This window comes from Chionomys nivalis, chromosome 24 (genome assembly GCF_950005125.1).
Source record: "Chionomys nivalis chromosome 24, mChiNiv1.1, whole genome shotgun sequence".
Taxonomy (NCBI): domain Eukaryota; kingdom Metazoa; phylum Chordata; class Mammalia; order Rodentia; family Cricetidae; genus Chionomys; species Chionomys nivalis.
The window spans coordinates 8536519-8549763 of record NC_080109.1 but is presented as its reverse complement, the minus strand read 5'-3'; the positions used below and the strand labels follow the sequence as shown (position 1 = coordinate 8549763).

At 38.5% G+C, this 13245-nt stretch overlaps 1 protein-coding gene across 1 annotated transcript in view; it reads right to left on the bottom strand.

Moving 5' to 3' along the window:
* The window catches only part of Wdr49 (WD repeat domain 49), a 103082-nt gene that overhangs the window by 43350 nt on the left and 46487 nt on the right, over positions 1 to 13245 (bottom strand). The window contains exons 8-9 of the mRNA XM_057756720.1: positions 6616 to 6780; positions 877 to 992 (exon numbers count right to left, since the gene is read on the bottom strand). Coding sequence (XP_057612703.1) covers positions 877 to 992; positions 6616 to 6780 — 281 coding nt within the window. The remainder of the gene's footprint in view (positions 1 to 876; positions 993 to 6615; positions 6781 to 13245) is intronic.

Here is a 13245-nt window from a genome sequence, read left to right as displayed (position 1 = left end):
CTGTCCTATGATTGAGGAAAATCATCTAATATACACTACTGATTTAAAAATGTCTTAAGCCTACATTCAGGCCATCCACAAAAGTTATGATTATATAACAAACAATATCAGGCAAGTTACCTAATACAGCAATATTTTATGAATTATCAATTCTAAATGAGAAATTCTCAAAACACTTAATTTTCCTGGTGTTTATGCAATGACATGGAAATGTGCTTATCCGTGAATCCATGATCCCTTTTTTCTCTCAAGAAAAGTAAAGAAAACAAAAATAATTTTCCTAATAATGGCAGGAAAGTGGTGCACCTGTGGAAGGCAGAGCATGCTGGGTGAGGTGCGTTTCCCCAGTGCTCAGAGAAGGTGCTGGCAGAGGTGTCAATTTCTATACTATAGCAAAGAACAGGGCTACTACAGACATGAACCTACCCTGTTCTTCGTAGGCCTTTAGAATTGGTTTGTGGAAGATATGTGGATTCCTTTGGAGATGCAGGATATGAAAATGTCTCAAAAGAAAAATCAAAGCTTTCCTGTACAATTGAGGAGGTAATTACAACAGTAAGAGTTACTGAATTTATGAGATGGGAGAGACTTGGAAACTCATGAAATGATATCACATATTTATCTGGAATTTTTAAAATAATACTCAGATTTCAAACCCAAAGGAAAGCCCCAAATGGCTGCCCTAGTCACCCAAGATGGATAATCTTGCAGTATTTTATTCACAAAGCACCCAGTCAGTTCCAACTCACCTACCTAGACTACCAACAAGTTAATGACTCATAAACAAATGAGACTTCTTTCGTCTCCTTTTATATTTTGATTCAAATAAGAACATCCTCATTTTCACTTCTGATATTTTACGTAAGAATATCATACCTCTCCCAGCCTACAACCAGGATAGACTTCTTAAGAACCAGGATCTGCGAAATGTCCACAACTCCATCTTGCCCAGCATTTAGGCTGTGGTGACAATAGCCATTAAAGTCCCACACCTTGAAGAGAAAAATGAAAACCAACAGTGAGATGAGAACATGAGAATATCTTCAGTGTGTGAAAGAACAGTGCAACAGGAAAAGTCTGCTAAATATGAGTGTTTACATTCTATGTTAGTTTATCCCAAATGTCAATTGTGTGAAGTTTGAAATCACTTAGGAGGCAAATCTCTGAGTTTTTACTCTGAGGGTGTTTTCAGAGAATGCTAACTCACGTGGAAAGATGCGCTCTAAATGTTCATCTCATAGGCTGAGATCCAAGACTGAACAAAAAGGGAAAAAATGGGTGATACATTGTCACTTATCCATCTGTTTTCTGCCTGCTCTTTTGGTGGGACCAGTCTCTTCAGGCTTCCCCACCATGATAAACTGTACTTCAAACCATGACCCAAAATAGACCCTTTTAAAAGTCGGTTCTGCCAAGTATTTTTATCATAGAAACTTGAAAAGAAACTAGTACAGAAACTTGGTACCAAGAAATAGATCTCTCACTGTGATGAAACTGACTACAGGGGAATAGTCCTTTGGGACTGGATTTTGGAAGAGGTGTGGATAAGTTTGGGCTGCAGCATGCAGATGCTCTAGAATGCCATAAGAACTGATGTGTTTGCTGTGAGGTTTGCAGGATAAAAATGTGGAGAGAAGAACCAGGCAGTGGTGGTGCTCGCCTTTACTCCCAGCACTTGGGAGGCAAAGGCAGATGGATCTCTGGAGTTCAAGGCCAGCCTGATCTTACAGGACAGGCTTCAAAGCTACAGGGAATACAAAGAAACCCTGTCTCAAAAAACCAAAAAAGAAAAAAGGAATGCTGAGAGAGAAATGTGCATGGTAGAAGACAGGCTCATGAACTGTTAGAGAACGGGACCTCTAGTGAGAACTGGACTAGAAGATACTCATAATTTGGCAAAGAATCTGAATCCTTCTCAGCATGTTCTGAGAACACGAGTGGAGGCTGAGTGTTCAAAGCAATGACTTGCCTCCTGTGTCACTGTGTGTGTCTGCATGGGTATGTTTTTCTGATTTTTCTTTGTTTTTTGCTGTTTTCTTTGTGCTTTATTTGTTTCATTGTGGTTTATTTAGTTTTTTGCTTGCTTGCTTGCTTATTTTCTAAAGATAGAGAGAAAAAGGTGTGGAGCTGAAAGGGTGGAAGGTGAGGAGCTGAAAGGGTGGAAGGTGTGGAGCTGAAAGGGTGGAAGGTGAGGAGCTGAAAGGGTGGAAGGCGAGGAGGATCTGGAAGAAGGCGAGGCAGGAAAAACCTTGGTCAGAATATATTGTGTGGAAAAAAATTTTTTTCAATAAAAAATGTAATGGAGTAATTTGTTTGGCAGAAGATAACATTCAGACACAGATACTGCTCATTATTCTTGTTCTCCTGTGAGAAAGCAGCAAGTAGATCAAAGCAGTGTGAGAAAAAGGTCTGAAAAGAAATGATTTTGAGTGAATTCAAATTTGCAGAAATGGCATATGAGATAAAAGCAACATAACTGTTGAAGAGATTAATGCCATTAAAGAGATAAATATTTTTTTTTACCTAGGAACAATAGGAAAAAATGCCAAAAGGATAAGACATCAACCATCAAAGTCTACAACTTGTACAAATGAAAATTCACCTATAGTAAGAGAGCCTGGACTGAAAATACTACCAAAGCATTTCTTACTAGAAAAAAAATCTCTCTGGGGATGGGTATTTACAGATTTGGTCATCCAGACAAACGGGAGACACTACAGTTGTGATAGAAGGGTCAAACTATATCTCAAGATGGAAGCAGACCTTGGCAACAGCATCCTAACTAGGACTGGTTCCAAAAAAAAACAAAAAACAAAAAACATGGCTTTAGAGACTTGAGAATGAGGGTCTCCCAGCATCTGTGGGAGCGAAACTGAAAATTTAGATGCTCACCAGTGAATAGTGATGCACTTAATCATGTCCAACTAATGAAGCAATAGAAACAAAGAAGCTGGCTTACGGAGTTTCTAACGAGATGAACAGTGAACAGAGGTGGAAAGGGCAGTGTTTCCCAGCAAGAGGAAGACACCACCCTACCCACATGCTTTTCTCCAGACTTTTCCAACTGCCCCTTTTTCTGCATCATTCAAAATACTTTTAAATAAATGTGTGAATATAATGAAGTGTTTTCTTGATTTTATTTCTTGCAAATAAGTGTGACACAAAGAGGGGTTGGTTCTTAGGGTGTAAAGCACATGGATTAAAGACATAGATCCCAATCTGTCCTTACAACTGTCTTTCCAGCTCTGAAGCAGTCAACTAGGACTGAGTCCTCAGTCTGTGAACTCTAACCTAATTGCTGTGTAGACAGTTAAGAAACTTAATGTGTTAAGGACACCCAACTGGTACCTACTGGAAAATTCACCATATGACTGCTTCTGTGGGGGTGGGGGGAATGTCTTTTTTTTTTTTCTAGTGACCACCAGAGTGCTGCTGTATTGAATATTTTGGAATCGGTTACTATCCTGTCTGTTTGTTTGTCTTCCCTTACGTGTGATATAGGCACCATATTCCTCAAAGATGACTAAAGGATTAAACATCTAATTCAGAGTCTAAAGCATACTCCTGTCTTTTGTTAATTGATCTGCCAGACCCAATCTTAAAGTATATTTAACATTGGTTCTACTCGCTACTCAGGGACTGTGGTATTGACAGGGCCAAAAGATACAAATGTATAGAGAGGGAATCAGTAGGTCACTGGCAATTAAAGGAAGCCCAAAGATGAAACATTTTGACAAATATTATGCAGAGATCAAGTTGGCACTGTGTATCAAAGTTAAAACCAATACACTCCACTTGGGAGGCAGAGGCAGGCGAATCTCTGTGAGTTCGAGACCAGCCTGGTCTACAAGAGCTAGTTCCAGGACAGGCTCCAAAACCACAGAGAAACCCTGTCTCGAAAAAACAAAAAAACAAAAACAAAAACAAAAAAAAACAAAAAAACAAACAAACAAACAAACAAAAAAACCAATACACTCTGACTTCAAAGTTCAACATCTGTAAACTTATCTCACAGATAGACTCATTCTCAGAATGTTTTTAAGCATATCCTATAGTGCTGTTTATAAACCCTAAAATTTTGAATTAACGTGATTCCAATTAGCAGGAGACTTAAGTTGTATCATATGATAGAACCATCAGGAAATGGATCATGCTGCTGGCATTGTTCAGTAGTTAAAGCACACGCTTAGAATGTGCACGGTACTTGTTTTATCCTGAGTAACACCCTCCATGTGCACAAAAGAGAGGGTGAATCACCTGCTATTTCTAGACTCGCCCCAAAACCCTAACAACTGGGACACCTTTGACTACAGCGTTTTAATTCTTGGAGCTTTAAAACTCTGAAATGTAAAATATGGATTTACTCTTGCATTGCTGTAGGTGAGGGAGCTTTGTAACAGTATCTGCTTCAAAGGTAACATTTTATAGAATTTAGTAAACATCATTATTATATAGACTATCCTTATAAACTAATATCCAGGAAAGAACCCTGAAACGGCAGACCAGCATGTACAGTGGTCTGTCATCTAGCTAAAAATAGCTCTTTGAGGATAGAAAAGTAGACAAGAAAGTAGCCATGCTGGTCTCATAAGGGAAAAGGGGAGCAGAGACTCCGTGTAGACTTTACTTCAAAGATTAATTAATTTTCAGATCTAAAGACCATGATAAGTAGAACATAATGTTAATGCTTTGATCATACAACTTCTGAATTGAGATCATAAATGGGGTTACAAACTGTCATTCATTTTTATTCCCTCACAAAATATGCCCAAATAAGTTTAACCTTTATTTACACTCTCATACAGACGTTGCCAGACTTCAGATTATGCTGTGTGACTGTGATAAGAATAAACACATCTTAAAATTCAATAAGAATATTACTTAATAGATTTTAAGGTTTATTTTAGTATGAATTTATGCATATGTGTCTCTGCATGTTTATGTGCACAAGCATGCAAAGGTCCATGGAATGGAGGCCAGAAGAAGATACCCTGGAGCAAAAGTTCCAGGCAGTTGTACAGTGCGGACACTGGGAACTGAACTCGAAAGAGCAGAAATGTTTCTCAACTGTTCAGCCTTCTCTTCAGCAAGTAGATTTGTAGTCACCACTAAAAGGTTTCTACAGAGAATCTAGGGTCTTCTAGGCTCTGCATCCATGTTGTATTGCTTTCTTTTAGACAAGACTCTTACTCTGATCAACTAAAATAATTCCCATGAAGAAATATTGAAAAGATCTGGCCATTCCTCTTTCTAGGAAGTGTTTATCATGGATAATTTTGCAGTATCTACAAGGTCTGCTTTACCCTGAACTCCATAACCAGTTCCTTCTACATAAGGGGTAAATGGGCTTTTATTCCTTATTTTATTTTTGCCTCAGTTTTCACACTTTAAGATTGGATAATGAGGCACTGGATGATTCCTTTTGCCTGTGAAACACTCCAGTTTTGGTTGTTGCTCTTTTATTTCTCTTCATCTGTTAGGACTGGGGTGACCAGTGACCTTTACACATTGTATTAGGTCTCCTATGAATGGTGATTTTTCCTTTAACAGTTCCCAGTCCTCTTCTCACGGATCCAGCTTTGCATAGCCGTATTCTGATGATATACTGAATTTTTCATGCTAAATCCACCCTAGCTCCCTTGTCATGGTGACAGTTATCACCCCAGGTTTTCCCTGAACTTTGCCCCTAAATGTAGGGTACTGTTTCTACCAGCCCAGGTAGCTTTTTGTGATTCCCCTGCACTTTAGCAGAATGCATTATCTATCCCATGCCAGTGGTTCATTTACCATGGGAGGTAGTCTAACATCTTTCTGTCCCTGTTATTAACAGCTTTGGGAATCATGTAGTTTATTTAAGAAACTACTCTTGTTACCTCACAGTGCTACAAGTCACCTCCAATGAAAGACTACCATGACTCTCTGCACGGCTCTCTACATGACACCAGGTGAGAAGTGTCACTGGTAACAATTTCTAGTACATGCCTCTGGCTTAACATGAAAATTTGATCACGATGCAAATTAAAATATCTCCTTCCTCACAGAATAAATAAATGGTAGTTGTAAAATAAGAAAACTGTAAGAAATAAGGTACTGTTAGTTTAGGATGGAAAAGAAATATGATTACGATTATAGTTTTATTATCCCATCTCACCACCTCCCTATGTTCATATAACAAAAATACAAGTCATTAAATATGTTTACTTTCAAGTGTTCATCTTTTTTTAAAAAAGTATATTACTGCTATTTAAAAACTTTATTATGTTATTCTATCCCATATTTCATAAATTTAGAAAAAAAAGAAAACTAGAGAGATGTTAGTCAAAGCATGTGAAAATTATCCAAGCCTCCTGTTTTCAAAAAGTAATCATGCACTAGAAGAGGCTTCCTGAAATAAGTATGCCTGGCTGTTTTATTACAAATAATTTATTCAGAGAACTCATTTATTCATCATTCTTACAGCTTCATTGTCGGCTGGTTTATTTAGCTGCTATCTGGTCTTGTCTTTCTTCTCCCGAGGCAACAGCAGCAGCAGCGAGCAAAGCTTCAGTTGTGACTCTCCACACATCCTTCGAGCCTCCTCATACCTGGGTAGGAAAAGTGTCACTTTGTCCATACCTTTACAGTCCCATCTGTGCTGCCAGTCAAAAGTCGGGTCTCATTTGCATCCAAGGCCATGGTGCTGATCTCTGCGTTGCCATGGCAACCAGAAAACTGTTTGATTTTCTGCCCTGTTTCTATCATCCAGAAGGAAACAGTAGATCCCACATCAGAGCTGATTACCTAGGGGAAAATAGCATAGTGAGGAAATTAAACACAGTTTCAGGATCAACCACTTCCATTTCAATAAAAAATATCTTGACTGTGCATTTTCACTGCTGAGATCCCCCAGCAGTTAAACACATTTTTTGCAACGTGTTTTTCTTTCTGTTTGTTAAGCTGATAACATTTCAATTTGTAGGCCAGAGCTGAAGTAATGAAGTCATGATTATCTTTATTATAGAAGATAGTTATCTGTTTCCTTTACCCACCACGCAGCCAGACTGTCTAGAGGCCATCTTGACTTAATACCTCATTGCTAATAAACGTGTAAATCTTTCACGTTTATTAAAGAAAGGCAAATCTCATAGTTATGCTACTGAGACATTATTTACTAAACAAAACAGAACTTTTAATTTGTGATCTATTTCCGTGTAACATTAATAAAACGAGATACTTCAGGCCACTATGGGAAGTAGTTAAGGTCAACAAGTTACTGGACCTGTTACTTTTTTATGCCATAAGTCCTTTTCTTTCTCTTTACTCAGAGTGGGGTGTGTGTGTGTGTGTGTGTCTGTGTCTGTGTCTGTGTGTATGTGTGTTTTTCACGTATCACTAAAAACAAAGAGCACAGGTTAAATATAAATCCACATATACATATACACCACAAGAGGAAAGCAACAAAACAAATGCTAGGAGGAAGAAGATTAAATATGATAAGAATGAGAAAATTTGTGTTTGATAGAGGCAAGTCAACCATATCTTTCCACTCTAGATATGCAACATCTAATAAGGCATTTTTTGTTAAAAACTCCTTTACCAGTGAGACTGTAGAGGTCTAGTTAATGAAAGAAAACTGATAAGGACCTAAGCATGTAGACAGTAATCTATCTAGGGTAATACTTTGCTTTTGAGAAGACAAAGTATTTCCCTTCTGTTTAACATGTTAAGCGTCATTTGATAAATGCAAACTTATTGAGAAAACTTTTTATTTCAGATCATGCGTGTTGAGGGAGTCTAACATATGTTAGTAAGGATAACACTGGTGGTGATCATAAACACAGGCATGCATTCTACAGGTACTTGCTGAATATCCAGAGTGTAGCAGAAGGACTTTAATGATGAATTCCTACTTTAAAAACTCTAGATCTATGGATTAAAACCTCCATGTAGAGTCCAGAGGGATGGTTCAGTCTGTAAAGAGTTTGTCCCACAAGCATGAGGAAATGAGATCTTTAAAAAAGAGCCTGGACCTGGCAGCCCACCACACTCATCATCCTAGTGATCACTTGCAAACTTGAAGGCATTAGTAGGTCCGTGATTTTACCAAGGATTCTTGACAGGCAATTCTTTTTTCCCACCTTTTTTAACTAGTCTTGCTACTCAAGGTGAGAGTGACACAGTGTGACCTACCATTATCCATTGTAGAACCAACCCTATGATACTTCAATTTCACTTAAAAGATACAAGGACTTCTTATTGAAAAACATTAAGAAATTCGGTGAAGGCCAAGTTCAATGCATGTGAAGGGACAAAGAAATTAATTATCTTAGTTTGGGTTTCTATTGCTCTGGCCAAACTCTATGACCAAAAGTAACCCGGGGAGGATTGAGTTCCTTTCACCTTATAGTTTGCAAGTACATCACAGAGAGAAGCCCAGATAGGAACCTGAGGCAGGAGCAGAGGCCGGATTGCTGCTTACTGACTTGTTCCTCATGGCATCTTCAGTCTGCTCTCTTATAGCACTCAGGACCATTAGCCTCGGGGTGGCACTGCCCACAATGGGGTGGGCTCCTGCCTTAGTTACTATTCTATTGCTATGAAGAGACACCATCCCCAAAGCAACTCTCACAAAAATAAACACTTAAACATGGACTCAAAATCCACTCCCAGTGACAATATCCCTCGAAGAGGCCACATTACCAATTATTCCCAAACAGTTCCACTAAATGGGAATGAGCATTCGGGCAATGAGCCCATGCGAGCCATTCCTATGCAAACCACCACAAGCCTTTACATCAATCACTAATTAAGAAAATGCCACACTGGCTTATGGAGGCATGGTTTATTTTTCAATTTAAGTTTCCTCGTCTCAGAGGACTCTAGCTTGTGAGAGTTGACATACAACTAGGCATAGTCATTGGAAACATGATCTCAGAGCACTGTGATTGTCTGCACAGAATGTTCACAAGACTGGAGCTAGCGACTGTTGATTGTGGATTAAGGAAGCAGTCACATGGGACCCAACCTCTCATTGATAAACTATTGGCAACTGAAAGATTCTAGAAGAGAGGGAGTCGTTGTCTTCAGGGTTTCCCCAATCAAGGGATCCACTGGAAAGTTCCAAACTTGTGGTAACACAGACAATTCTGCATAAAGTGACCGAGTCACAAAATAAATTAAAAGTAATATATATGTAATAAAGGAACATATAGGCATAAAATTGTGTATGGCAGGAGATTAAAGAGTGGGTGAGACCAAGAGTAATTAGATTGTATTAATTATTTGGTTTTTTTTGTTTGTTTGTTTGTTTGTTTTGGTTTTTTTGTTTTTTGTTTTTTGAGACAGGGTTTCTCTGTAGCTTTGGAGCCTGTCCTGGAGCTAGCCTCGAACTCACAGAGATCTGCCTGCCTCTGCCTCCCGAGTGCTGGGATTAAAGGCTTGTGCCACCACTGCCTGGCAGAGTGTATTAATTATATACATGTATGAAATTGTCAAAGAAAAAAAGTTCATGAGTTAAAGAAATGAGAGAAAAGTCATAGTTATTAAAAAGGAGAGGGCTGCTGCAGAGGATATTGTTGGTAGGAACACATCTACCAGAAGAGCAGAGGACAGACAAGGGCTGCAAGAAGACCACTCAGAGCCAGCTAGAATCATGCATTCAAGAGAGTCTTGGCTAAGCACGTCATTCTAAGGCAGAAAGAGGAGGAGGGGTTGAAAGAAGTAATGAACCATTGGTAAAGTTTATGTTTCAGAGAAACAGAAAAGAATAAGGATCAGATCCCTTTTAAGCTTTGTTCTCTTCACTGAAGCTTCAAGTTCTGATTAAATGATTCCTTAAATGCCATAAAATATTACTATTATGCTAGGGGAGGACTTCAAAGTTGAATGGCGTGTATCTTGGAAATAATGTGACCTAATATTTTTATCATCCTAAGCATATGATTGTTTCCACTTGACTTTGTTTGAGCACCCAGAATCTCCAGCAAATGTGCTCAAGTCTGTCTGTTTCACTAGTTAATTGTCTGAAGTTGGGCGTGAAAGTCAATCATATCAATTAACCTCCTAGGCATCACTTTACCCATCTGTGATGCAGAGATAATTACAACTAACCCAAACCTGGTTAAAAGGGCTTAAAGAAACTAATGTTTATAAATCGCTAACTACAGCATATGGCATTGCTGCAAGTAAGCTATAAAAGTTAGCCATGTCACTCTTCCAAGGCTCATTGCTGTAGGCTATTATTGATGCTCGTTCATCTTTTATATTCGAATTAAAGAAAAATAATATATGACTTTCTGATACCACAACAATGAATGAAGATGATTATAAGTTAACTTGAGAAACTAGAGTTCAATGCGCATTGAAATTTCAAATATATCATGGTTCTTATCTTACATAATCATTATTTACTTGATTCATAATTTTTTACTTATATAAAGCGATTTGATCGGATTCACTCTCTTACTTTGTTATCCTCTCTTAGTCCCTTTCACTCCTAACAAACTCCTTCTTCATACTAGTCACTCACCTGCCATGTCTTTCCTGTCGTGTGTATGTGTGCAGGTGTGCATGTGTGTCTGTGTGTATCATGCACTATATTTAATTCGAATGTCATATATAAGCATGAAAGGGGGAATATTTAACTGAACAGTGATGGCAACTTTCCAGTCTCTACATCACTGAGTAACTATTAATGAAAACTCCTCAGGGAGAAGTAGGGTTTCATGAGTTTCTCTCCCACCCATAATGAATTATTGACAGGCCAATTCTTAATGCAGGTATTGAGCAGGTATAACAGCTGTTTCACGTTCTGTCATGAAGTAGCCACAAAATGCCCAGAATATAATGCTACATAAATTCTAAGGGATTATGATTCCATACTCTTTAAATAAATACAACGTTCTCTGAGCATAAAAAGCAATTTGTGATAGTAGTCTTTTAACAGTATCAGGATGTATCCTAATGTCTTATAAAATGGAGACTTTGGAAATCAACCTCTTCCAAAATGTCTGTAGTCAGGCATGCTGGGCAAACAAGCCCAATTTCAAAAACAACTTCAGAAATCATGTAATAAACTTTGTGGGGCACAGAGTCAGAATTACAAAATTAAACATGACCTTGGAGATCACCTATTTTATAAAATGTAACTTTATTATAATGAGAGAACATATCTCACATTGTGAAGGATTTTTAACTGTTTTCAATTCAAGTTAAGCAAGTAGTATATATCCAGTACTAAAAGATGACTGTTCCCCAGCAGAAATATACATGAAAATATATTTGTTTATATAACATTGACATTTAAAAACCCTGTTAAAAAATTTGCCCCTCGACCCTTTTACCCATGTAGACGTTGGTTTTGGGATCAGCAATGACCACCCCCTGTTGCATGGCACACCCCCTCCCCAGCCCACCTGCTTGAGCTCCAGCACACCAGCCCTCCCTTTGTATCACTCTTCTCTGCTCCTTCAGGGCTAAGGCAGGAAACTTGAATCAACTGTGGCAGCAGCAGGCAGCCAGTCTGATTCCATTATATGGAAATCTGCCTTCCCGTGCTGAAGGCAAGAAAGCCGTTCATTGAAAGCGACCATGTCACAAATACTCAACCTGCTTTTCCTAGCTTCTATTCTTCTAGGGCAACATTGGAGAATTAGAGAAACAACGCACTTGAAAGGATTTCATTTTTGCTAAGACTACAGTTAATATAGATTGGCAGGTTAGGAAAGTAACTTAACTCCAGGAGACTGGGGACTTTGTTTTTAGCTAGTGATTTTTATAAGCAATAAAGTCCAGAATAAATACTGGCAACACACTGGTGAGCTTCTTTTTGACTACAGCAAATCTCTTTTCGCATGCAGTTCAAGCCTGCTTGTCTTTTATCGGAGTAAACCTCGGCCACTGTTGACTTGCACTCCATCTGCACAACAGAAGTGGCCTCACCTAAAACCCACCTTCCAGTGCAAATGGGCCTCACATGCTGGCCTGCTGTGACAAGACCATAATATGTTCTATGTACCTGAGCTTGTAAGTGCCTAGGAAGATATGGGATCTTTCTGCTTCTCGCATCTAAGGCTGTCACAGCTAATCAGACAATTTCAAGAAATCAGAAGCTATATCCATGTCACCTAATTGTCTTCTTGCAATTCCACAAATAGCAGGCAAAGTGAGTCATTCTTCATATGCATCCCGAGTAGGGTCTAAGTAACAGCAGAAATCCAAAGTGATAGCAGCAGATGCCATTGACTACCAGGGGATGGAGATATGTTATTTAATTGCTGTTTATAATGGTATTTTTTTGAAGTCAGTGCTATTTATGGGCCCATAACAGGAAGCAGGTGACTTCCTTTATTCTCATTTTCCATCACATCACTAGGAGTTATATCTCAGTAAGTGGAGAGATGAGGAGAATGCTAACATACTGTGAACTAGCATATAAACTGGATTCCAATATTTTAAGACAACCATTCTCTATCTATAAATTTCACCTCTTCCAATGTTAATTTGTAGCTACTATTTCATATTAATTCCTCGGATTCATTGATTACCATATGCTTCCAAGTACTTCTAAGACTTACCTAAAGTAAGAAAGGCTCTGTATCACCTTTGATGAGAAAAGAGGAAAATGTGATGCGACAAAAAGTAAATGAAGAAAGGGGGAGAAAAAAGAAACAGGGAAAATAGAGAAAATGTATTAATTGTAAGAATTATACAGAAGGATAGTTGAGGCAGAAGCAGAGAGTACTTCAGGTAGCTTCAAAATGAAAGCAAGACCTAACTGACATGAAGGAATGAGTTATGCAGAGAACTGGAGACAAGAACGTTAGGCAACAGAGAGAGCAGTTCAGAAAGCCTCCAAATAGTAGCAAGGAGGCGCACAACGCTTACAAGGTGTGATGGCATGATGGGGAAAAAGCACCACCAGCTGAGTCTGCCTGTGTACAGTATACAGGGCTTCAGAACACCCCAAAGAGCTCCACATCACCACTTGTGACAAAAGCGTTTAATATAATGCATATTCTTAAACACTTTGTTTTCTTGTTGTTACGTTGTTTTGTTTTGTTTTTTTTTTTGATACAGGGTTTTTCTGTGTAACAGTTCTGGCTGTCCTGTAACTAGCTCTGTAGACCAGGCTGGCCTTGTCTACAGACTCAGAGATCTGCTTGCCTCTGCCTCCCAAGTGTTGGGCTTAAAGGTATGTACTATCACTGCCTACCATACTCATAGAATTATTAAAGTATATATATGTATAATTTAATATATATATAT